The following is a 27,347-nucleotide window of genomic DNA, read 5'->3' as shown; positions in this document are numbered from 1 at the left end:
TGAGTATTATTAAACATAAGTGGGTATACCTGTGGAAGATTTTGTCAGGTTGATGGGTGCAAAAACTGAGTGTTTGATGCATTAAAAACAACCAGATTATTTTTACCCCAGTCAGAGATACGAGCCAAGTCAGACATTAGGTGTGCCATAGCCTCATCCCTTGCCTGCTGAAGTAACTGCTAAGATGGACATTGTGGGAATCGAATGGAAAGGTGAAGGGTGGAGTCATCAGCGTATGAGTGGATAGGATTAGATGTACAGCTTAGAAGGTCATTGATGAATAAAAGGAAGAGAGTTGGTGATAGGACAGAGCCCTGAGGAACACCACTGTTAATAGATCTAGGAGAAGAACGATAGCTGTCTACAACAGCGGCTATAGAACGACCAGAAAGGAAGCTAGAGATGAAGGCACAGAAAGAAGGATAGAAACCGTAAGAGGGCAGTTTGGAAATTAAAGAATTATGCCAAACTCGATCGAAAGCCTTTGAGATGTCGAGTGCAATGGCAAAGCTTTTGCCAAAGTCCCGAAAGGAGGATGACCAGGAGTCTGAAAGGTAGGTGAGAAGATCGCCTGTGGAGCGTCCCTGACGGAACCCATACTGACGATCAGAAAGAAGGTTGTGATAGGAAAGATGCTCTAAAATTTTTCTATTAAGAATAGATTCAAAAACTTCTGAGATACAGGATGTTAAAGCAATTGGGCGATAGTTAGAGGGTTGGGAATGGTCACCCCGTCTTTGGGACTGGGTGAATGAGAGCAAACTTCCAGCAAGAAGGAAAGGTACAAGTTGACAGACAGAGGTGAAAGAGTTTGCCTAGGCAGGGTGTAAGCACAGTAGCACAATTCTTGAGAACAACAGGAGGGACTCCATCAGGCCCATATGCCTTATTAGTACTGAGGCCAGCAATGGCAGAAAATACATCAGCTGAAGAAATTTTAATGTTAGCCATGAGAAAGTCAGAGGGGGGAAGTGATGGAGGAACAGCACCGGAATCGTCTAAGGTGGAATTGGAGGAGAAAGTCTGAGCGAAGAGATCTGCTTTATCAGTAGAAGAAATGGCTACAGAGCCATCAGAGTAGAAAAGAGGAGGGAAGGATGATGAGGTAAAGTTGTTAGAAAGGTTTTTGGCAAGGTGCCAGAAGGAGCGGGAAGAGTTTGAGTTGGAGAGTTGAGAACATTTTGTACGGATGAAATTATTTTTAGCAGAGCGAAGAACAGACTTAGCACGATTCCGGGCAGAAATGTATAAAAGATGTGATTCAGGGGTGGGTTGGCTCCGGTACCTTTTATAAGCCCTCTTCTTGTTGTGGACAGCGTTAGAACAAGCGTGATTAAACCAAGGCTTTCTTGCGTTAGTCAAAGGATATGAGAAAGGAATGTATGCTTCCATGTCCGAGAGAATAACCTCCGTAATGCGCAAGGCACACCCAGATGGCTCATGGCCATGAAAGCAATAATCATTCCAAGGAAAATCAAAGAAGTACTGCCTGAGGGCCTCCCAATCCGCAGCTCCATAGTGCCAGAGACGACGTCTGACAGAAGGACACTGTGAAGAGAAATTTAGGAATGCACTGTGGTACAAATTATTTATTGGATGGAAATCCCTATTCATCAAATTGACCTCAGCATGTGGCAGTTCTTTTTCTCATTACTAATGCTGCCTACAGCCTTGCAAGTCTTATGACACATGGAAGGAATAAAATTTAATGAAAACTTCCTTCTTTCCTGATTCATATTCCAGAAGTCATCAAATATCAGTGTCCTATAACTACCATACCTGTCACAGTATACAAAGAAAACAGATTGTGCTACTGGATATACACTTTGGTGATAATGATGCCATATTATGTGGTATTAACGTTGAGTACACTGCTTCCTGTCCGATCAGCGAAGTTAAGCAACGTTGGGTCTGGTTAGTACTTGGATGGGTGACCGCCTGGGAACACCAGATGCTGTTGGCATAACGTTCTCCCTACGTGTCAAGTGGGGTTGGTGGAGGATTAGTGCCCCTCCCTGTAAAACAATTAACTCTAAGCCCTTGGCCACCCTGTTTGGGATAAATGGCGTCTGGCAGTGAATGAATGAATTGTATTTTTCTTTTTTTTTCTCTCTCTCTCTCTCTATCTTTCCACAAACTGTTTCCAGTTTGAGAAGCCTGGTAGACGAGAAGATTTTGACTATCCTGAGATGGTGAAGGAGTCAGTGGGGAAGGCTCTCAAGGATGCTTGCCTTACATATGATAAGATTGAGCATGCTGCTGCAGGATATGTTTATGGTAAGTAGGCATTTTGTTTAGCAATAATAATCCCTGCTGAACATAAAAGTGAAGGAGATGAATGGCAAACTTCATTGCCCAGGTGGCTCAGTCAATTCATGAACATTTGTAGCTGTAGGGCATGGTTAAATGATCAGATAGCAGTGCAGGTCTCTCTTTAATGCACAAGACATGTACTGTATCATTGCATCAGTCACTGTAATAACAGCTTTTAAAAGAAGCTACTGTGATGAATAGTGATGATCTTTGGATATATTTTTGACAGTAACCCTGGATGAAACAGTATTAAACATCTGGCAATACATGAACGGTCTTTGCTCACTGGCAGCCCTCACCTGTGCCATGCATCATAATTATTGAACAATCATCTTCCCTAATAGCCAAGAAACCATTTACAACCCTGGGTAGTAACCATATAACCAAACCATACGTGCTCCCTACGTGTCATCAAGTGGGTTGGTGGAGGGTTAGTGCCCCTCCCCGTAAAACAAATAACTCAAAGTCAAATGGCCACCCTTTACGGGATTATGGCGTCTGGCAATAGACAGATAGATAGATCTATTGCCAGACGCCTCAATTCCGTTTGGGGTGGCCACAAACAAATCGCCTAATGTCGCCCTGTCCCTCGCAATTTCACTGCCCTGCTCCCAACTTACACCCCCCTCTCTCATATACCTCTCCACCCCATTCCTCCATCTCATCCTCGGCCTCCCCCTTCCTCTTCCCCCCTCCACCTCACTCACATACACTCTCTTTGTCAGTCTCTCACCCTCCATCCTCTCCACATGGCCAAACCACCTCAGTGTGTTCCTCATAACGCTTCCTATCACATCCACATCCACACCACAACGCTCCTTTATATCCCTATTCGTCAGCCTGTCTCTCCATGTGACTCCACAGGCTCCTCTTAAATAACTCATTTCCACTGCTATCACTCTTGACTTGTGTCCTTCCAGCAACGTCCAAGCTTCACTTCCATACAATAGAGTTGGTATCACAATACTGTCATGTAGTAACTTTTTCACTTCCATGCTCACTTCCCTGTTTCTTATCACTGCTTTCAAAGAACCAGCAATTTTTCTTCCCTGCTGTACCCTTTCAAGCACTTCACCCTCCAAACCTCCATCCTTACTCATCACACTACCCAAGTACTTAAACGTACTCACATTTTCCAATTCCTCACCATCCAACCTCACTGTACTTTCACTGACTTCACCTCTCTCAAAGACCATCACTTTACTCTTCCCTACATTCACCTTTAGATTACGTTTCTTACACACTCTCTCAAACTCATCCACCAAGCCTTGCAGCTCCCCTTCGTCTTCACTCAACAACACAGTATCATCTGCAAACAACAGACAGGGAGTTTCCAAACACTATCCTCTCTCACCAGGACCACTCCAACATCCACTACCCTACCTTGTACCTCTTTTATTACCCCATCCATGTATAGATTGAACAACCATGGAGACATGACACATCCCTATTTCAACCCAACCCTCAAAGAGAAAAATTCACTTAGTTCACAATCCACACGCACTGCAGCCTTAGCACCATCATACATACTCTTCACAGCATTCAACAACTTCTCATCTACTCCATATATTCTTAATATTTTCCACAATCCTTGTCTATCTACCCTGTCATATGCTTTCTCCAAATCCATGAAAGCTGCATACAACTTCTTTCCCTTCTCTAGAAACTTTTCCACTAAAGATCTAAGAATGAATATCTGATCTACACAACTTCTTCCCTTCCTAAAGCCTCCCTGTTCTTCTCCAACTCTGTCAGTAAGTATCCTACCATACACTTTTCCTATTATACTAAGAAGACAAATGCCGCTATGATTACCACAAACTTCTTTTTCCCCGTTTCCTTTGTACAAGGGAATAATTACACCTGACTTCCAATCCCCTGGGACTCTACCTTCCTCCTAGGCCAATCTGCACATCGTCCACATCCATTCTACCACTATCTCTCCCCCATGCTTCAGTATTTCACCATACACTCCATCAATTCCTGGGGCTTTCCCCAATTTAACTTTCTTCATTGCTTCCACAACTTCTATCCTACTGATTTCTTCCTGTCTTCTCACCTCCCTTCTTCTCCCAGCCATTCCCCAGCCACTTATACTCGCATTACTTCCATCCTGTATGTTCAACAGTTCCTTGAAGTGCTCTCTCCATCTGCTCACTTTTTCTCCCTTCTCCATTAGTAATCTACCATTTTTATCTTTCACTCCCCTGCTAACCTCACTTCCACCCTGTCTTACTCTCTTCCCTAATTTTTTTTTTCCCCAACTTTTTCCACCCTGGTCTTTGTTAAACTGTTACATCCACTCTTCCTTTGTGTATGAACATAAGTTTTCTCTCCATCTTATTCTTATTATGTTCCTTCCTCTCACTCCATTGCTGAGTGGCCAGTCTGTTTTCTGCTCTTTTGAAGTGTGTTCTACCCATCACATTAACATTTTGCAAATATAAGATTCCTTAACTGTGTTATTCCACGTACAGCCAGATTTTATTCACCTCAATACTGACTTCCCATTCTCTTGTAGTTAATAATACTGTAGTATCCTGTAACTCTGTGAGCACATGAATAGCCTTAACTAGTTTATACTGGCTACTGCTGGAGGATTTCCTCCATTTACAGAAACTCTTTCCATCCTGAAAGAGTTACCTGATATGACCATATCCACTTTCATGTGATCTTATGCTCAGGTACTGCTAAACTGATCCTCCCTTGCAGGTGACTCAACATGTGGTCAGCGTGCCCTGTATGATATAGGCATGACTGGCATCCCTGTATACAATGTGAACAACAACTGCTCAACTGGCTCCACTGCACTGTACATGGCCCGCAACTTGGTGGCATGGGGGCAGGCTGAGTGTGTCTTGGCTGTAGGCTTTGAAAAGATGGAGCGTGGATCCCTCAGTGCTAAGGTATTGAAATTCAGAAAAAGTTTCCTGAATTAGGAAACTACCACAGAACTTTTATTACCCAAACACTGTAGAATCATGTCTGAAACCTTCTGAACCACCCTACAAAAGTTTTGAAAGCTGATAGAGTTTTTATGTGGTAGGTGTGAGCACTCAACATCCACTCACTCGATGTAGTGCCACTTTGGATGTCTGCCCTTTCCTTTCTTCCATCCTTCCTATTCCGTCCTTTCCTTCTGCCCACGGGTGACTTTACACTCTCTCTTCTTTCTTTCTTCCCTTCATTCTTTCCTCTTCTTTCTGCCTATGAGTGACTTTACCCTGAGTGACAAGCCAAATGGTTTCCAATACACCAGGAAACCATTTACTATGCTGGGTGGTAACCATATAACCAAATCAAGGCATCTGGAGGTTTAGTGAGTAATTAGGGTGCTCCAGTTGAATTGAGCCAGTGCAGGTTTATATCTGAGAGGTGGTTGGGGTTTATTGTTCACGGAATGCCACTCAGGGATGAGTGAGGCTGGTCATGCTCATCTTAAATGTCAGGACCAACTTGCCTAGCCCCGGGCTCCTACGCTTCTTAAGGGGCAACATAGGATTGGATGGTGGATGGATGGATGGATAGAATTTTTAACTACTTGTACTGTAGCTATTTATTGTGTTGTGTCATTTATAAAGGCTCCAATGTGCTTTAATGTGTCGCCCTTTGTCACCTGATGACATCTGTCTATGCTGCTTGTCTCTGACAACCTTCTTATTCAGTCCCTTATCCCAGAGATCATACCCTGTGACATTGTCATAGGTCATTTTTGGACAGCCTTTCACAACCCTACCCCTGACATTCAGTCTTCTCACTTGCTGCACCCAGTTGTCATCCTCCATCCCCTGCACATGCCCAAATCATCTCAGTCTGCCTCTCATCACAACACCAATACTCTCGTCCCATACTTCCTCTCAACTCTTCAGTCATATAACTACCTGTACCTAGCCACCCCAGGCCTTGCATTCAAGGATGCATTCTACACAGCTATCTAATTATTGTCCTTTGTGTACATTTGATCCTATGAATGCAAGCATACTCCGATATCCAGCACATCGATAACTGAACCCTCACCACACCGAACAAAAGAAATTGGGGAACATTTTCATAATCAGAACACTGCTTGCTGGCTAGTCCGAACACTTCGCCTCTCCATAGGTTAGAAACGAGTGCATCCAAACTCAGATGTGGTGGTGTACGCAGCTCTCCCGGTCCTCCCTCCATCTCATCTCTTCTCCCCCCCATCCCTCCTCCATCCCAGCAATGGGGCTTCTACCCAGGCAAAAAGAAAAACAATTCCATGGCCAATTTGGCCCCGGAAATTTGTTATATTGGTATAAATTGTATACCATCATCTTCGCTGGTGTTTATACTACAGTAATCCCTCAATTCACTCAAACTTTTTTCACGCAATTTCGGTTATCCATGAATTTTTCATTCAATAAAACATAAAATTATAGTATTCAAATAAATAATTTTAATATACGAGAGAAATAAATGAAATATAAAAATGCCTAACTGCTGCCCATGTGCATACATATGTGTGTGGGGAGGAGGGAGGTCTGTCACGCACCACACAGTCAGTTTGAATCCGACGGTCGAACCGTGCGTGACTCGCGAATTGTTATTTGTGGCATATTTTTCTGCCTTCCAGTGATTGCTTGCCTTGTTTGCCAACATGGGGCCTAAGCGTGGTGTTAGTGAAGCATGTGGTAACACACCAAAACGGACTCGTAACGTGATGTTGCTGACAGAGAAAGTTAAAGTGTTGGACAAACTTAGGGAAGGAATGTCGGTGACATTCGTCGTCAGGACGATTCCCCGTCATTTATTTACATACCAGTTTATTTTGCAAGTACAGTACACTAGTTTTTTACTTATATGAGTTATAAAATCCCCTGGAAAATTAGTTATTAAAGTATTAATTAATCAATAATAAGTATATTTATAGAATGGCGGGGAATCGTCCAGGGTGCGAATTGTCCTGACGGGGAATCGTCCATGTTTTGACGGTGAATTGACTTGACGGTGAATTGTCTCGGAACCGTATGTTTGGGGTGAATGAGTCAACTGCTTGTACAATAAAGAAGGCAGAACGTAGCATACGGGAGGCAGTGAGGGCTGGTGGACCAGACTGTGCTAAAGTGTCTCCACCTATGCCTGTGAATTGTCTCAGAATCGTCTGTTTGGGGTGAATGAGTCAACTGTTTGTACAATAAAGAAGGCAGAATATAGCATACGGGAGGCAGTGAGGGCTAGTGCACCAGACAGCGAAAGTGTCTCCACCTATGCCTTTGCTTGTCAGCTTTTAGTGTTAAATTTCTTATATTTTTGTTGTTTTTCATGCTTAATGCTAGTTTATAAGGTGTATGTAGTGCATAAACAGTATTATTCAGATGTAAAACACTTAAATCACATGCATAATTACGTGCACACATGGGCAGAACGTATACGTGAATTTACCACATGCGCGAAGGGTCTGGGAACATAACCCTCGCATGAATTAAGGGATTACTGTATAAGATAAGGCATTAAAAACACAAAACTGATGAGTAAAAGTAAAGAATTGCAGTGAGAATAAACTCATTCATCTGTAAAAATAGCTTCAAATAACTTCCCAACATCCTAGCACAAAATTTTGCCCACACCATGCAAGAGCAAAGGATATGCCTAGATGTACAGTTTCATGAGCTTTCTTGTGGTATTTTCAGAATTTCAGTACGCCTAGTAGTTTTTTAGTAAATCGATAAAAAAAAGATATATATCGATGAGCTTGGCGGGCGATGGAGGAGGGGTGGGAGATTGGGGATGGGAAGAAAAAAAGGGGATATTGAGGGGATGTGTGTGTGTGTGTGTGTGTGTGTATGTGTGTGTGAGTGAGTGAGTGAGTGAGTAAGGGAGATTGAGTGAATGAGAGTGAGTGACTTACTGTGAAAGAGAGAGAGAGAGAGAGTGCACGAGTGAGTGAGAGAGTGAGGGCATGAGTGAGTGAAAGAGAGTGAGTGAGTGAGTAAGAAAGAGTGAGGGAGATTGAGTGAATGAGAGTGAGCGACTGACTGTGAGAGAGAGAGAGAGAGAGAGAGAGAGAGTGCGTGAGTGAGTGAGAGAATGAGTGAGTGGGTAAGCAAGTGAGACAGAGTGGAGTGGTGATAGTAGGACAGTTTGACTTTCTTGTCTCCCTCCCCATCCCCTCCCCCACCCCCACCCCTGCTTGTCTCCCTCCCTGTCCCCCTGCCCTCCCCCGTTTCCATGTAGCTTACTGCCTGCCTGTCTGTCATTGCCCTCCCATCGCCCCAGCTTCCTGCATGTGATGTTTGTTGTCTCATTTTTAAGCAATACTATAGTATTGTTTATGAGGATAATAACATTACCTATGATGTTTGTGTCAGTCTCTGTTGATTTGGTTGAGTAAGGTATATGAGATTTTGAGTTTGGGCCTGGAACGCATCTCTGGCTTTTCTTCAGTATCTTATGGATAAAATTGCATTGATCTAAATACCCGCTGACCTAACACCCTCACCGATACACAACACCATCAGTTACCAGGTATGCCTGTATCCTTTTCCTTTACTGGCCAGGTCTCATTACCATACAGCATTACATTCCTAACTCATGCAAAGGTATGTTAAATGGTGAAGGAGATAGAAGTTGCACCAGATGATTGGAAGAGGGCATTATTTAACCCCCTACATGCTGGGGGTTCTCTGATGTCGCACGCTCCTCCCTAAGGAGGATATCTGTGATGGAAAAAAATACCCTTACTTCGAACCCTAATATCTGCCAAACTATAAAGCTAGAGAAAAAATTAAAGATGCATAAGACTCACCAACTCTTCCTCTTTCATATGAAAGTATCCCTACGTCTCCAGGTGGTCCTGTCGATAAGTAAGAAAAAGTTAAAGTACAAAGGGTGGCAGGAAGACACTTGCAGCTATACACATCACCTGGCATTGCTACGCGCCCAAAATTGTGACGGCTGTACACATCAACCAGCGCGTAGGGGTTAAGGGAAGGGTAGCAGGAATTAATGCAAGAATTACAGTTATAGTAGACAAAAAATTGTTTCTTAAGGATACCCCCCAAAAATATAATGTTCAGTAGGTGATTTTATTTGTGCTGTGGAGTACAGAATATTCCAAAGCTCTGAATGATGAGTGATTGGATGTATGAGCACATGATGATAGTTTCTGCAAAGCTACAGATACCACCCACCACTGCTGTGATACAGACATACAGTGCTCGTCAAAATTATCGAGCGCCTACCGCCGGGTACATAGTACTTATGGCCAGAAAAGAATCACCCATTTCAGGGGGTAAAAATTGAGCCACAAGTTTGCGACGCTAGCATGACGTCACGGTACCCTGAGGCCTTCCGATGCGCTGGTTGGTTCCTGCCTCAGTCGCCCACGGGCTGCCTGAGAGAGAGGAACTCCGCTGCGTCTCCCTCTCAAATTGCGCCATTTTTTACTGAGTGTCCCGTAGTGTTTTGGCCTTCACCACTTTGTTATGTCCCCTACCCGTGAACTATCGAGTGAAATCATATCCCAGATCATTGCTCTAAAGGAAGCAGGCCACCAGACAAGGGAAATTAGTGAATTGGTTGGTGTGGCACGATCGACAGTGCGTCGTTGGTGTGCGCGGTTTCGGTTGGAAAACAGTGATGAAGTTCCCACAAAGAAACCGCGGTCTGGTAGGCCTAGGAAAACTTCCCCAAGGTCTGTTAATGTTTTAAAACGTGCAGTGGAGTTTAATCCTCGTGTGAGTGCAAGGAAAATAAAGGAGAGCAACCCGGAAGTGTTTGGTGAGGTGTCTGTGAGAACAGTGTCTCGTAGGGTCCATGAACTTGGTTACACAAGTCACAAGCCTGTGAGAAAGCCTCTTCTCACCAAGAGCCAGAGAATTCGTAGGCTTGCCTTTGCTAATAAATATCTAAACTGGGGTGAGGAGCAATGGTTGTCAGTGTTGTGGTCTGATGAGGCAACGTTTAGTGTTACCTGTAACAGAGGAGTACGTGTATCGACGCAAAGGTAGTGACCCACTTGACCCACGGTACGTAGAAAGGACAGTTAAACATCCTGATTCACTCATGGTATGGGGTTGTTTCTCTGGTCAAGGTTTGGGGAAGCTTGTTGTGCTTCCCAAGAATGTCAGAGTGAATCAGGATGTTTACCTGGAGCTTCTGTGTGATCATTTACCAGACCCATTCGAGCTAACAGGTGCGTTAGTGTTTCAGCAGGATGGTGCACCTGCTCACAAGGCCAAATCGGTCACCAATTGGCTTCATGACTATGAGGTATCACTCATGAAAGACTGGCCAGGAAATAGCCCAGACCTCAACCCGATTGAAAACCTCTGGTACCTCGTAAAGAAGAGTCTCCAAGGGAAGGACGTGAGCTCTCTGCCTAAGCTGGAAGCCGCCATTTGTGACTCCTGGGACAAAATACCCCTCCAGCACCTCAGGAGCCTAGCCCTTTCACTTCCAAGACGTCTCAGGTTCGTGAAGAAACGTAAAGTCTACCCTACGAAGCACTAAAGGTAAATAAAATGCATTATTTATATGTTTTTTCAATGTTGAAAGGTTTGTTTCTTAGGAGGGACGCAGGGCGCTCGATACTTTTGACGAGCACTGTACTGTACTAAATAATTCTAAATGACGTGTACAGTGTAAAAAGCCGTACCATACAGAATACTTTACAGCACATACTAATAATATCACACTGCCTGGAATTCACACAAGCATCTCATGTGTGTTGAGGTCATTTAGATCAGGTCAAGATTGTCCAGCATTAACCCCTTAAACACGGCCGTGAACAGTTGCGCCCCCCCCCCGAGTGACGGGGTTGTATCGCGGTCTGAGTACCTGTAGGAAAATATTCGCCAAAAATCAGAGATTAACCCTGGAACATTATACTTGGTATGGCAGATATTACTTACATTCAGCTTTCTCCAGAGACAGGTGTTGAGCCTTCGTGGACTACCCAAGGACTTGTGGAGACTTGCAAAGTTGGGTAACCAAATCTTCACTTTCACACCTCCAGCAACCCGGTTTCCCCTCTACCACAGCCTCATTCTGTCACAGTAAACTTTATACTACAACGTAAAGGTAGTTAGGAATCCGTATTTGTACAATAAGCACTGAAAATAAGGCTAAAATCAACGGAGCATACGGCCGACATGCAGTGTGACGGCGGTCTTCCCGTCACTCAACAAACATTTCCATTTTCACAGCTAAAAACATGTATACTACATTATTTTCAATCATATTACTTCCCAAAAGATAACCACGGCGCGCTTTTTATTTTGCCTTATGCCCGTCACTTTATTCTCGTTCCTGTCGGCCGCTTGCACTGACTCGGAAGAGCTAGAACTTGCCATAATGTCACTTTGAAAGCCTGCGGTAAACTGACGCTAAACAGGGGCAAACCGTGAGAAAAAAAGCTTGTGTTACAACTGGGGAAACAAGCGTTTCCTATTAGCATAAACTGCTTGTGAGAGGAGAGCGTAGATTTACAGTTCTGAGCGCTCAGAGCGCTGCCATGTATCACAGCCAGGCTGGCAGGGGCCATGGTGGGGGGGGGGACGGGGGAAAAACGCGATACTTGGCAACTACAGAGGTCAGTGGTACAAAGGTCAAGTGTGCTAAAAGTAGCTAAAGGGTGGTGGTACTGATAGACAGTACCAGCTGGAGCCTGCCTGCCCGCGGTTATTCAAAATTTACTAGAATCGCAAACGCGACGCTCCGCCGTTATGTCCATTTTGCTGAGCGTCGCAAACGCGACGATCTGCGTTTAAAGGGTTAACAGTTATTGTTATTTTCCTTTTCCTGTTTTTGGGGGACTCAGCCCATCACATATATAATACTGGAAAACTGCATTAATAGTGTTAAATATATCAGCCATGTGGAGAGAATGGAGAATGAGAGACTAACTAGGAGTGTGTATGTGAGTGAGTGGAGGGCGGCAGTTGGAATGGGAGACTGAGGATGAGAGAGGGATGTGGTATTTGAGTTCAAGAGAAGGCAGCCCTATGGCAGAGGGCAGGGTGACATGGAGGTGATTCATTTGTGTACCTCTTGCAAGATTAAGATGTCTTCTATCTATCTATCTATTGCCAGACGCCTCAATCCCGTTTGGGGTGGCCACAAACAAATCGCCTCCAAGTCGCCCTGTCCCCCGCCATTTCACTGTCCTGCTCCCAACTCACACCCCCCTCTCTCATATACCTCTCCACCCCATCCCTCCATCTCATCCTCGGCCTCCCCCTCCCTCTTCCCCCCTCCACCTCCCTCACATACATTCTCTTCGTCAGTCTTTCACCCTCCATCCTCTCCACATGGCCAAACCACCTCAGTGTGTTCCTCATAACGCTTCCTATCACATCCACATCCACACCACAACGCTCCTTTATATCCTCATTCGTCAGCCTGTCTCTCCACGTGACTCCACAGGCTCCTCTTAAATAACTCATTTCCACTGCCCTCACTCTTGACTTGTGTCCTTCCAACAATGTCCAAGCTTCACTTCCGTACGTTAGAGTTTGTATCACAATACTGTCATGTAGTAACTTTTTCACTTCCATGCTCACTTCCCTGTTTCTTATCACCGCTTTCAAGGAACCAGCAACCTTTCTTCCCTGCTGTACCCTTTCAAGCACTTCACCCTCCAAACCTCCATCCTTACTCATCACACTACCCAAGTACTTAAACGTATTCACATTTTCCAATTCCTCACCATCCAACCTCGCTGTACATTCAGTGACTTCACCTCTCTCAAAGACCATCACTTTACTCTTCCCTACATTCACCTTTAGATTCCGTTTCTTACACACTCTCTCAAACTCATCCACCAAGCCTTGCAGCTCCCCTTCGTCTTCACTCAACAACACAGTATCATCTGCAAACAACAGTACAGGGAGTTTCCAAACACTATCCTCTCTCACCAGCGCCACTCCAACATCCACTACCCTACCTTGTACCTCTTTTATTACCCCATCCATGTACAGATTGAACAACCATGGAGACATGACACATCCCTGTTTCAAACCAACTTTCAAAGAGAAAAATTCACTTAGTTCACCCTCCACACGCACTGCAGCCTTCACACCATCGTACATACTCTTCACAGCATTCAACAACTTACCATCTACTCCATATATTCTTAACACTTTCCACAATCCTTGTCTATCCACCCTGTCATATGCTTTCTCCAAATCCATGAAAGCCGCATACAACTTCTTTCCCTTCTCTAGAAACTTTTCCACTAAAGATCTAAGAATGAATATCTGATCTACACAACCTCTTCCCTTCCTAAAGCCTCCCTGTTCTTCTCCAACTAATTTCTCTGTTCTTTCTCTAACTCTGTCTGTAAGTATCCTACCATACACTTTTCCTATTATACTAAGAAGACAAATGCCCCTATGATTACCACACACTTCTTTTTCCCCTTTTCCTTTGTACAAGGGAATAATTATTCCTGACTTCCAATCCTCCGGGACTCTACCTCCCTCCCAGGCCAATCTGCACATCTTCCACATCCATTCTACTACTATCTCTCCCCCATGCTTCAGCATTTCACCACACACTCCATCAATTCCTGGGGCTTTCCCCGATTTAACTTTCTTCATTGCTTCCACAACTTCTATCCTACTGATTTCTTCCTGTCTTCTCACCTCCCTTCTTCTCCCAGCCATTCCCCAGCCACTTATACTCGCATTACTTCCATCCTTTACGTTCAACAATTCCCTAAAGTGTTCTCTCCATCTGCTCACTTTTTCTCCCTTCTCCACTAGTAATTTACCATTTTTATCTTTCACTCCCCTGCTAACTTCACTTCCACCCTGTCTTACTCTTTTCACTTCTCTCCAGAACATTTTCTCACAGTCCCTCCACTTTACACTCAAATTCCTTCCAAATTCCTCATCCACTCTCTTCTTACTCTCTTTTACTAATCTTTTCACCTCTCTCTTTCTTTCCACATATAACTCTCTCTTCTGCCTCTCAACTTCTTCCACTCCCCTATTTCTCATCCATTCATTGTATGCATTCTTCTTTTGTGCCACAGCCTGTTTCGCCTCTTCAGTCCACCACGCTGTTCCTTGCACCCCCCTCCGTCTTCTCTTCCTTCCACACACCACATCACATGCTGCACATATTTCTTCTGTAAATATCTTACACACACCTTCCACGTCTCCCATCTGCTCCAATTCATATTTGCCCAATCGTTCCTCCACTTCTCTCTTATACTCTGCCTTTTTCTCATTCTCTTGTAACCTTTCCACTCTCCTTGCAACTACTCCTTCCTCTCGTCTTTCCCTTCTTCTATTCTTCCATCTTACTTGCATTCTAATTCTGGCCACCACCAAGTAGTGGTCAGAAATTCCACTCCCCCAACCTCTATACACTCTTGCATCCTTTACACATTTTCGCATCCTTTCATCCACACACACATAATCAATCATTGCCTTCCTTTCATTCAGTTCACCACCCACCCTTCTCATCACTCGCCATGTATACCTGTGGATTATTTGATGCCTGAAGAGGGTATTGGCTATCACCAACCCCCTCCCAGCACAAATGTCCACTAACGCACTCCCATTCTCATCTATCTCAGCAGGCATACCCCACTCACCAACTATTCCATCCACCTTCACATTCCCAACTTTACCATTCATATCACCAATCAAAAACACTCTCTCATTCCTTCCAAACTTTTCCATGCACACTTCCACATTTGTCCAGAACTCTTCTCTCACTCTTCTAGCACGATCTTGCGTTGGTGCATACACACACACAATCACCCACATTTGTAATCCAACTTTCAACTTTACCCACACAATCCTTAACCCAACTGATCCATACTGTCTTATGCTCCTCTTCCACCTTTTACTCACAATTATACATACTCCTTCCTTTGCCCTCTCACTCTCACCTACTCCTGCACATATACCCCATCCATACTCCCATTCTCTCACACTTTCTCCTCTCCATTTTGTTTCAGTTATTCCACATACATCCATTTTCGCACCCTCAAGCACCTGGACAATCTCTCTCTCTTTTACCTCATCATTTGCTCCTCTTACATTCCATGTACTCATTACCAAGTCCTTTGTCCGGTCCTGGGTCGTCATCATTTGGTCAGTCCTTGTCCGAGGCTTCTTGTTTGTTTTTTTAGTTAGTTGTTTTCCGGGGAGGGGCACTAACCCTCCGCCAACCCTTTTAGTCGCCTTTTACGACAAGCAGGGATACTGGGGGAGTATTCTTGAAAACCCCCCTACCCCCAGGGGGGGCTGGCAGTAAGCAAGATTAAGATGTCTTGCTATAGATAAATTGACAGAAAATATATGAAATTATGTAATATTGAGGAAATGGCTGGCAATACACAGTGTGCTGCTGTGGAGTAGATGAGAAAAATGCATCGAGATAGAATGGACACATGGACAGAATGCTAGTAAACAGAGTGAAAATGAGAGTGAGACTGATGTAAATGATGATGGTGCAAGGGGAAGAAGAAGACTTCATGGGAAAAGAGAACTAACCATTTATAACTGAGAGTTGAATATGGAGTAGAATGGTTGAGAGGGCAAAAGGGATGTGTAAGGATAGACCAGCCTGGAGACTCTTCATGTCCATCCCCTTTGAGGAAGTTCACTGAATAAGACAAGGCATCAACAAAGTTGACAAAATATATGAGGCATTGAGATGATAGGGGCGAACTTTCCACCCGAGTGAAAATTTGATTTTTGTACAAGCATTTTCAGTAGTTGAATATGAAGCAGAATGGTTGAGAGAACAAAAGGGATTGTATAAGGACAGACCAACCTGGAGACTCTTCATGTCCATCTCCTTTGAGGAAGTTTACTGAATGAGACAAAGCATCAACAAAACAGACAAAACATATGAGGTGTTGAGCACAATGGGTGTGAACCTGCCACCTGAGCGAAATTGTGATTTTTTATATGAGCATTTTCAGTAGACGTTACTCTACAATATGAGAATGGATGAATGCAAGTTTGCTTTTGTCTTCCCAAGGTAAACTCCATGAAAAGCTGTGGTGTATTCAGCCAAGATCACAAGCAAGAGTTGGTGTCTGGCTTGGGCTGTCAGAGGCACACTTGCCCGTAGTGCTCCTGGCCAATCACCTGCTTCATCACTTCCTTGAACCAATCAGCATGTGGGAAGGATGGCATGAGCCAATGAGCATCATGCTACAGTTGCTTCTGGACAGCTCTGAGCTTCCCCTATGGGAAGAAGGCTTTCCAAGGTGCCAATTTTAAGGATGGCAGGGTCTGAATTTTTGACAAAAATCATAAGCAAGGCTTTGCCATTGCACCTGACTGCGACTTCTCACACACCAACGAACTCAAGCTTCAATAGATTAGGGCCCAGTTTATACCCCACCCTTTAACTTAGCTGTGATATCCTTGCCTGTCAGCCACCACCACGCCATACAGATCTCCAGAGAAAAAGTTGAAGACATCGACAGTACCAAAGTGGATTTCTCAATTATGTTGTTGCCAGCCAATCAACTTCACTTGCTGCAGAGGAGAAGGTGGCACCGAGTGATGACCAGATCGACTACTAATTACCTACCATACCCTCCTCAGCGCACCAGCTTCTTTAGTGGAGCAGCCACATCATCTAGAATGAGTGTTACTTTTGTTTAACATTAATTTATTACTTATTGTGATTAAAAATGTTGTTTTTAGAACAAAAATTTGTCATGATTCGTTTTCGTTTTCATTTTCGTAGGCTCCAACATGCTTGCATGTATCAGCCTTGGTCACCCCGTGGCGGCTCTCCGTGCTACTTGATCTCTGGCAGCTTCCCTATTTAGTCCCTTAATCCAGAGGTCACACTCAATGACCTTGTCCCAGGTCTTTTTCTGTCTGCCTCTCACTGCCTTACCCCCAACATTAACACTTCTCTCACTTTCTGCACCCAATTATCATCCCCCATCCCCTCCACATGCCCAAACCATCTCAATCTACCTTTCCTCATCACAACACCAATACATTCCAGTCCCACCCAACCTCTCATCTCTTCTGTCATAAACCTAGCCCCCCCAGGTCTTGTACTCAAGGACGCACTGCTCATCCACTTAATTATTGCCATTTCTGTATGTTTGAGCCTGCGAGTATCCTCTTCCTTTACTGCAAAGGTCTTACTACCATACAACATTACACTACTAATACATGCCATATACAAAGATCCCTTAGCACAGAGAGAGAGCCCTATCAATGTCAGGAGAGGCAACAGCTCCCTGAACTTCTTCCAACCACTCCTCTAGCCACAGAGCTAGCTCCTGCCTCACTTCCAACACATAACTTGTCTTCCAAATAACAATACTCTTCCACACTCTCAAGAGACTCACAAGCATGTTCAGTCCTTTCATGCCTGGCAATATCCACAATCTCTCCCTGGCACCCAGCACACATGAAATCAGCATTGTCTTGCAGTCTACCTCTACTGCCACGAATCTCTTATGCACCCACTTATCACAAACACTGCACAAGATGGATTTACTTCCCTTGCCCTTGTGACAAATCCCACATCACCACTCTTCCTCTTAATTGACAGTACTGCTCCCAACCCTAGATACCATCACTTTTGTTTTATCAGCATTTACCCTTAAGCCCTTATGCCCCGTACCATCTCTCCACATCTTAAATCTTTCCTCTGCCTCCCTTTCATTCTCTGCAGGAATATCATTAATGATCATTTCACAGCATTATATTATTGTGCATCAGCTTCCACCATAATCATAAATAAGAGTTTATTTACCACAACAGACATATTCTGCCTTAAATGAGCTTTAACATGAAACCTCATTCAGCAAAATTTATAAATGTACAGCAGAGACATGATGAATTGCATATTGGCAATCTTTAACCCTCATTCCCTGTCATTCTCAATGCCTCATATTCAGTACTGGGAGGACCATGGTAAACTCTTGTGATATTGAAGATAAGATCCCTTTACTCCACTGGACTGACTGCATATGGTATCTGAGATTTTGAGGGAAAAGGTGTACCACATTTGCTCCTTCCTTTCCAGAAATAACTACTACAGTACTATTGGTATTGTTCAGTACCTTACAATTCACTGAACTCCAACTACCAGTGGCAGTGAGCTAGTCAGTGCCTCAAAAACTGTGATGAATCCCTAGGAGTTTTCTTTGGTATCTCCAGCGGGTCCCCAAAATATTCACCTTAACACTTAACACCTCAGTACATTGCTAGCTATGACAGTGGTTTTGATGTTTCTCTCAATTTACCATTCACTGATATGTTTCTCTTCAAGTACAAGTATATCAGTCTTATTTGATAGACATCCATCCATCATCCAATCCTACGTTGTCCCAAGCTACCAGTGGCAGTGATCTAGTCAGTGCCTCAAAAACTGTGATGAATCCCTAGGAGTTTTCTCTTTATTCCAGCGGGTCCCCAAAATATTCACCTTAACACTTAACACCTCAGTACATTGCTAGCTATGACAGTGGCTTGATGTTTCTCTCAATTTACCATTCACTGATATGTTTCTCTTCAAGTATAGGTATATCGGTCTTTTGAGAGACATCCATCCATCCATCCATCATCCAATCCTACGTTGCCCCATGAGGAGCGTAGGAGCCTGGGGCTAGGCAGGCTGGTCCTGACAAAGATGAGAGTGATCAGTCTTACTCATCCCTGAGTGGCATTACGTGAGTAATAAACCCCAACCATCCCTTGGACATAAACCTTCACCAGCTCCATCTTATTGGAGTGCCGTAATTACCCACTAAACCGCCAGGCACCAAAGTCATATCTCAGCTTTGGTTCTACAGAATATTAATGCATTTTAACTAAAACTGTTTGGTATTGAATTTGTGCATTGTAATGACAAAATATCTGGTGAAATTTGCACTCCCTCTTTTGTCTTACTTTCCTTCATTCTTTCATCGTCCTTCTGCCTATGGGTGACTACACTTAGTGACAAGCCAAATGGTTTCCTGTACACCAACAGGAAACCATTTACTCTGCTGGTTGGTAGCCATATAACCAAATTATGGTGCCTGGTGGTTTAGTGGGTAATTAAGGCGCTCCAATCGGATTGATCCTGCGTAGGTTTATATCCATGGGGTTGTTGGGGTTTATTGCTCACATAATGCCACCCAGGGATGAGTGAGACTGGTCGCTCTCATCTTAAATGTCAGGACCAATTTGCGTAGCCCCGGGTTCATATGCCCCTCATGGGGCAACATAGGATCGGATGATGGATTGATTGATGGGTGGATGGAAATAAAATGAAAATATATGTTGTAAAGGAAACTACCACCAAAATATAATCTTTTTACCTGTTCATCATTCATTCATCCTGTTCATTATTAAATTAATTGCCATTTCTGTATACCTCTTTGCACACTTGAACAAATATAAATACAGTAATCCCTGAATCATTTGGACGTCCATTAACCAAGCGATCAGTTAGCCGGACACTGTGATCTTCCTGTATTAAACCATTATATGTACATTTTTCCATTTTATTCACACAAAATGCTTGCATCTGGGTGGAAATTATGGCCGAGCAAATATTTTTGCACCCCCAGGCAGGAATAGCCCGGTGGCATTGCATTGTCTGGCATGGTAGTTCACCCAGCGTCTGCTGGAGACCCCCTCTGTCTTTCCCAGTTCCTGCCCGGCAACCATTTAGTGAATAGCTCCTCTCTGACAGTATTGTTATGGGGGCACACATGGTGGCTTTTGTGGTTGTTCCCTGCTTGCTTCAGGCCTTGCTATTCCTAGCATGTCTCATTAGGTTAGACCACTAGACCACACAGGATGTACTGTGCAATGCAACGGCTTTGCCTGCTGCAGTGCAACAGTCAGGAGCTAGCAGGTTTTTCAGCATGACGTCCTATGAGGAACTGTGAGTGTTGACATTAATTTTATTCTAGCTTGCTGTACTGTACCATGATTTTATTCAATATTTTACCATGATTTTATTCCATTTTACCATTATGTTTTGTGTGCCTGCATTATTTTTCTTGTGTAGCCTTTTTTTTTTTTCACTGCGGGGTATGACCCTGCAGTGGTGATGTCTGTGGTTGATGGGTCTGTATGACCATGGTAATTGCTTGGCTGTGATTTATAGGTCTGCTTAACCAGATACAGTAGCATTAAACAACTGGAACAAGTATTGTACAGTTTACTGTAGTGGCCTTTTACAGTGGCTTTCAAAGTTAGGTAATGTACGAAGGGGGGCCAGGGGAGAAGTCCATTATCTGGACTTATCCACTTTCCAGGCTTGCTTTTGGCTCTGTTACGTCAGATAATCGAGGGAGTACTGTAGCAGAGAACCAGTTTTTCCAAATACAGTAATCCCTCTATTATCTGACATTATAGAGCCAAAGGCATGTCCAGATACAGATAAAATGCAGATATGGAGTAATATCCTATACTCTACACCCACTGCAAATTGACTTAGGACCTACACACGGAATTGCTGTAGGAGAGTTGTCTGTCCTTGCTTTGTGTTTCCACCTCTACCAAGTGAATATTTTGGGCAAGAAGTAACTGGCAACTTCTTTGGTGTTGGCGGGAGGTGGTGAAACGCTCAGTACGTCAGTGCTTGCCCAGAAGCAAGAGTGAGAGTATATGTTCCCTTCGCTCTGAGCTTGCACCTCCCTCTTTTTTCGTAAGCATTACTGTTTGCCCTGTTATTTTCCTAGAGTCGAGTTATCATGCCTGGAAAGTACTGCTCAAGGGATGAGAGGGTCCGTATCATTGCATGGAGGCAGGATAAAGTCCCTATCAACACAATTCGTCAATGTACTGGACACGCAAAGTCGACCTCGACCGTCATGAACATTCTTGGTGCAGCCACCTGATGTCGTACCAGAGCACAAGTTTTTTTTTTTTTTTTTTTTTTTAATGCAAGGAAGAAGGAACCAAGGACTAGGTGCTAGCAAAACAGTTCCCTCCAAGAAAAACAAAAACAGTACAAAAGAGAGCCAAATTTAAGATCCGTTCATTTCGAGATGCCTGGACACACTGTGTTTGAGAGACTGGAGATTATAGGAAGCAGGAAATACACACAGAGGGAGAAAGTTCCAGAGTTGACCCATTGCATAAATGAAGGACTGGGAGTAACAGTTAACTCTTGCATTAGTGAGTTGGACAGAAAAGGGATGAGAGTTTATTGCTATGGTAGGACAAATCTAAACTGCCGGCTAGGGTGGGGCACGAAGCTCTTTACAGTGTTGCCACGTTTTCCAAACACGCGATGCCTCCCCCCACCCCTCTCTCTCTCTCTCTCTCTCTCTCTCTCTCTCTCCTGGGGGAGATGTGCGTCACCCTGGGGAATTTTGTTTCTTTTATGAGTGACTTATAAACTTATACTTTCATTTCTTTATTTTTTTGTTATATCTTATTATATTTAAAAATATTTATTGTTTTACATTTGTCGCCAGATGACCTCGCTGCTGCGGCGCCATGATTTGTTTTCATTCAACCACTGTCTCCCTCCTTCCTTCCCTCCCTTCCTCCATCTCTCCCTCAACACCTCCCCTGGTCTGCCTTCCCCCTCCTTCTCTCTCTCTCTCTCTCATCTGTGGTGTTTTAGGATATATTTTGGTTATTTTCTTTTACATTACAGTGTATGTTGTACATATTGTAAATTTGACTTTATTTCCACACCACCCAGGAGGTAAGGACACAAAGGAAAGTGACACACTGAAGCTCTGGCCGGGTTAGTCTGGGTCTGTGTGAGTGTTGTCGCTCACGAGGGTTTAATGTATTATTTTTTCATTTACTAAGAAATTGGCATTATTTACTTATATTCCTGCACATAATCTTATAATCATAATTTTGACATTATTACCCACCCCAGAATTACGGTAAAAGCCAATAAAAGTGACTACATTTTTTTTTTTTAGCAACACTGTAAAATATTTATGCCACGTTTCTGTATTGCCGTATAAATATTTCATGCATAATAAGTTTACTGTTCTTTCATATATTATAATACACTTGTTAACAATGTATTCACGTGTTTATCTGATTTGTGATGCCTTTTACATATATAACAGCCGTTTCACATCGTGGGTTTGGGAAACAGCAACACTGTACATAGGGTCGCGCCATGCCCTAACCGCCAGTTTAGAGTTGTACCACCATAGAGGAGGAGGGATGCAAGCAGACAGTTCAGAGGAGCAGTGACCACAGAAGTAGCGATAGAAAAGAGAAAAAGAGGCAACAGTGCAGTGAAGAGACAGAGGTTGAAGGGAGCCAGTAAGAGGAGCAGAGTTAATGAGACGAAATGCCTTTGACTCCACCCTTTTAAGAAGAGCCGTATGTGGGGAGCCTCCCCTCACGTGAGAGTTGTACTCCAAACAGAAGCGAATAAATCCCATGTATAAAATCAACAACTGAGCAGGGGTAAAAGAGGTACGGAGTCAGCTTAGCACACCCAATATCTTGGAAGCAGATTTTACCATTGATGTAATATGATCATTCCAGGATAAATCTCAAGTGAATGAAACCCCAAGCATGTTCAAGGATGATGCTGGATTGAGCTGGATATTATTAAACTTTAGTGGGTACTCCTGTGGAAGATTTTGTTAGGTTGATAGGAGTAAAAACTGAGTTTTTTATGCATAAAAAACAAGATTATTTTTACCCCAGTCAGAGATACGGGCCAGGTCAGACATTAGGTGTGCCGTAGCCTCATCCCTTGTTTGTTGAAGTAACTGCTTGGATGGACGTTGCAGGAACCAAATGGAAAGATGAAAGGTGGAATCATCAGCATACGAGTGGATAGGGTTAGATGACAGCTTAGAAGATCATTGATGAATAAAAGGAAGAGAGTTGGTGATAGGACAGAGCCCTGAGGAACACCACTGTTGATAGATCTGGGAGAAGAACAATGGCTGTCTACAACAGGGACTATAGAATGACCAGTTAGGCACAGAAAGAAGGATAGAAACTGTAAGAGGGCAGTTTGGAAATTAAAGATTTATGCCAGACTCGATCGAAGGCCTTTGAGATGTCAAGTGCAATGGCAAAGCTTTCGCCAAAGTCCCGAAAGGAGGATGACCAAGAGTCTGAAAGGTAGGTGAGAAGATCGCCAGTGGAGCGTCCCTGATGGGACCCATACTGATAATCAGAAAGAAGGTTGTGATAGGAAAGATGCTCTAAAATATTTCTGTTAAGAATAGACTCAAAAACTTTTGAGACACAGGATGTTAAAGCAATTGGACGATAGAGGGTTGAGAACGGTCACCCTTCTTTGGGACTGGCTGAATGAGAGCAAACTTCCAGCAAGAAGGAAAGGCACAAGTTGATAGACAAAGGCAAAAGAGTTTACCTAGGCAGGGTGTAAGCACAGAGCACAGTTCTTGATGACAACAGGAGGGACACCATCAGGCCCATATGCCTTGTTAGTACAGAGGCCAGTGATGGCAGAAAATACATCAGCTGAAGAAATTTTAATGTCAGCCATGAGGAAGTCAGAGGGGGGAAATGATGGTGGTGGAAAGAAGAGGATGACTTTCAGAGGTACAGATAGGCTTCTGAAGAGGGAAGTAATCAAGAATCCTTGACTGACAGCAGCAGAATTGAAGAGAATGCATACCAAGCTATTAAAAGACGTCTCAATTCGAACTATCCAACACCGCTTGCAGAAGAAGCTGGGTTTGCCAAGCCACACCACAACCAAGAAACTGCTTCTTACTGACCGCATGAAGAAACAGCGCATTCAGTTTGCCAAGAAGTATGCACACTGGACATTGGATAAGTGGAGAATAGTTATGTTTTCCGATGAAAGCACATTTCAAGTGTTCCAAGTGCATTCTGCCAAGGTTAGTCGCCCTGCCTCCTGTAGTCGATATGACCCTGCTTACACAGTGCTGACCGTTAAGCACCCACAGTCAGTAATGGTATGGAGGTGTTTCTCAGGTGAAATGGGAAGGGGAGGCCTCTACTTTCTTCCTAAGAACTTGATGATGAATGGTGACCGGTACATTTAAGTTCCGAAAGATCATTTGTTAAACTTTTTTACTAATCATGGGTGTGACTTTTTCATGTACAATTCAGCTCCATGTCACAAGTCAAGAAAGATGACAAAATGGCTTCAGGATAATTGGATTGAGGTCTTTGATTGGCCTGGCAACAGTCCGGATCTAAATCCAATAGAAAACTGTTGGGCAAAGAGAAAAACAATCTTGGCAGAGAAGAAGACAACCACTCTGGAGAACCTCAAGACTGAACTGACAAATGTTTGGTGCAAAGAAATGTCCTTAGATTATTTTAGAGATCTAAGTGATTCCATGCCAAAACGCATCCAACTGGTCCTGAAAAACAAGGAGAATGTGATTTCATATTAATGAATGGCATTTCATGAACAAACATTTTGATATACAGTACTATGATTTCTGTGTTTTTTAATACCTTGTGAGGGGAGGTCCTAAGTCAATTTGCAGTAGGTGGACCAATACCCTGCCTATACCCAACCTACTACCTGTATCAACCTATATGTACAGTACTCCTAATTTTGGCAGCATTCTCCAGTCTTTCAGCTGTATTTAGACATCAAAACACACATGGGAATATCCAGTGTAATGCCAGACACCAAGAAAACAATACGTAAACAACAAAAATCCACAAATATCCTACCTATAGTGTACAGTACCCCTCCTAATTTTGGCAGTGTTTTCTGGTCTTTCAGCTGTACTTAGACATCAGAACACACATGAGATATCCAGTATAATCCTAGATGCTAAGAAAGCAATGCATTAACAGCAAAGTCCACAAACAAATCAGTGAAGACAATGGTTGCAATAAATATTTTTAACCCTCTTGGGAACCATAAGTTTTCAAAAAGTTTCTTGGACAACAACAGAGTGATGGCTGCTTCCGAGACATAAAGAAAAACATTCCCACTGCCAAATGTGCCCCCAGCAGGTGGTTATATTGGTATAAATTGCATGCCATTAGTTTTGCTTGTGTTTATACTATAAGCCAATAAAAACACAAAACTGATGAGTAAAAGTACAGAAATGTAGTGAGAATAAAGTTGTTCAAGAGTAAAAAATACCTTCAAGTAATTTCCCAACATCCAAGCGCAAAATTATGCCTGTACCGTGCAAGAGCTAAGCATGTGTTTAGATGCAGAATTTCACAAACTTTCTTGTGGTGTTTTCAGAATATTGATACAACCAGTATTATTCGAATAAATGACCAAAATCTATAATACTCACTGGTGGCGATGCAGGGAGGGTGGGAGGCTGGACAAGCAATGCTAGGGTGGGGGAAGACTGAGGGACGGGGAGGGAGATAAGCCTGGCAGTGGTGAGCATGGGAAGGGACGGAGGAGGGATGGGGGCGGGGAAGTGAGAGCTGCCAGGGTACTTTGACTGTTAGGTGAGGAGATGGACAGGCACACTGCTGGTGGGTTAGGCTCTGTGTTACTTATACAAGACTGGTACATTCCCACTGATCTGATCAGCTGGGGGACTTTGACTATTCGGTGGGAAGCCAAATGGGCGTTTTCAGTCAGCTTGTGGGTTGAGGTTTGTGTTACACTCGACCCTCGATTTCCCGGACTAAAAGGGGGGGGAGACCAGTCTGGGAATCCCAAAGTCCCGCTCCACTTACCATTCCCCGGACTATTACCATACTTTGTCTGAATTCTCCAATGTTGTCCGGCAATTATTCCGATATTGTAGAGCATTCTGGAATGTAGGCTACCTATACCAACATAACTAAGATACACAGTACATAAAATAATAACACTGACACAATAACAATAATAATAACTGACACAATATCAGTATTTTGCTAGCTACAACCCTAAGAATGGTTGTTTAGACAGTTGTTGATAAGAATGTGGAGGATATGATAGAAGAAGATCAGAAAGCTGAGGAAAAAGAGGAAAATGAACAAGGAATGGAACACCACAAGGTGAGCCATCCACTGATCAGCTGACTGAGATACAAACAGGACACCATCGAATGTGATCTCGATCTTGGACCGAATCGGCAATTTTAATTGGAAAATATTTTGATCTTTATCACCATATAGGTTTACACACCTAATTATTTGAAATTCAGTCAAAATTTTTTACTTAATTTAATTATTAATAGAAAATTAGGATTCAGAGCAAAAATTGCTTAGTTAGCAGAAGTGTTTTGCCTCTAGCCAAACAACTTGCCTTGATAGACTTCTGTTTTGTATAAATATCAATTTACAATTCAGATACATTTTTTTGTGCTCAAAATAAATATTTATGCAAAATAGAAGTCTGTCAAGGCGTGCTGACAATCTGAAGGGGAAATGTCTGCTAACATTGGTGCAATTTAGCTCTGAAACCTAATTTTTAAATTAAGTTATATTAAGCACAATTTTTTTAGCAGATTTCGGATAATTAGGTGTGTATGAGCCACTGTGGCAAAAAAAAATAAAATATTTTCCAGTGAAAAGTGCTGATTCGGTATTTAGTAGCACCAAGTCGGGTGAGCCAAGTGAGCAGGAATGGATCCCACTGACTTTGTCCATATAAATTACTTATGAATCTTATTGTGTCCAAACCTTCCTTTAATTTTACTGTGTTATGCAATAAACTATTTATCGTGGCATTTGAGAAAGGTAAGAGGCAAATGGGATATTGCCACGTATTAGGAACCAGTGGCATGAAGCAGGTTGGTGGCCAAGATGCATTTCTTGTATCCTTCTTGTGTGTTTTACAAATGGCTTTTATCGAGTCAAAACCTTGCTAAAATTATACTATACTGTGTTGTGCAGCAGACTGCTTATGGTTTTATATGAGAGCATAATGGCCGGACTTTTGTGACAATCCCAGACTTGTACAGGCATTTGTCTGGCATTTGATAATATTGTCCGTTCTCAGCCTGTGTCTGGGAAATCTGAAATCCGGGAAATAGGGGTCCGCCAAATTGAGGGTCGAGTGTACTCTGTATTACTTGCGTGCAGCCGTTAGCATCCAAGTGATGTGAGTGGCCAAAGGACTTTGACCATCCGGTAGGGATCCGGGCAGCAATTTTGACTCAGCCCGTGGGTTACAGTCCATTACCTGCAAGCAGCCAGTATCATTGGAGTGAA

General features: G+C 43.3%; 1 protein-coding gene and 1 pseudogene across 1 annotated transcript in view; both read left to right on the top strand.

Moving 5' to 3' along the window:
- LOC145406356 (sterol carrier protein 2-like) overlaps positions 1–27,347 on the top strand; it is a 296,261-nt gene that overhangs the window by 10,876 nt on the left and 258,038 nt on the right. The window contains exons 2-3 of the mRNA XM_080277515.1: positions 2,148–2,277; positions 5,026–5,219. Of these exons, the coding sequence (XP_080133641.1) occupies positions 2,148–2,277; positions 5,026–5,219 (324 nt within the window). The remainder of the gene's footprint in view (positions 1–2,147; positions 2,278–5,025; positions 5,220–27,347) is intronic.
- LOC145406506 (5S ribosomal RNA) lies at positions 1,847–1,963 on the top strand (annotated as a pseudogene).

This window comes from Coenobita brevimanus, chromosome 70 (assembly GCF_032717465.1).
Source record: "Coenobita brevimanus isolate Jiangsu-jjx chromosome 70, ASM3271746v2, whole genome shotgun sequence".
NCBI lineage: Eukaryota > Metazoa > Arthropoda > Malacostraca > Decapoda > Coenobitidae > Coenobita > Coenobita brevimanus.
Note: the sequence above shows the minus strand (reverse complement) of the source record. Positions and strands in the feature narration are given on the sequence as shown.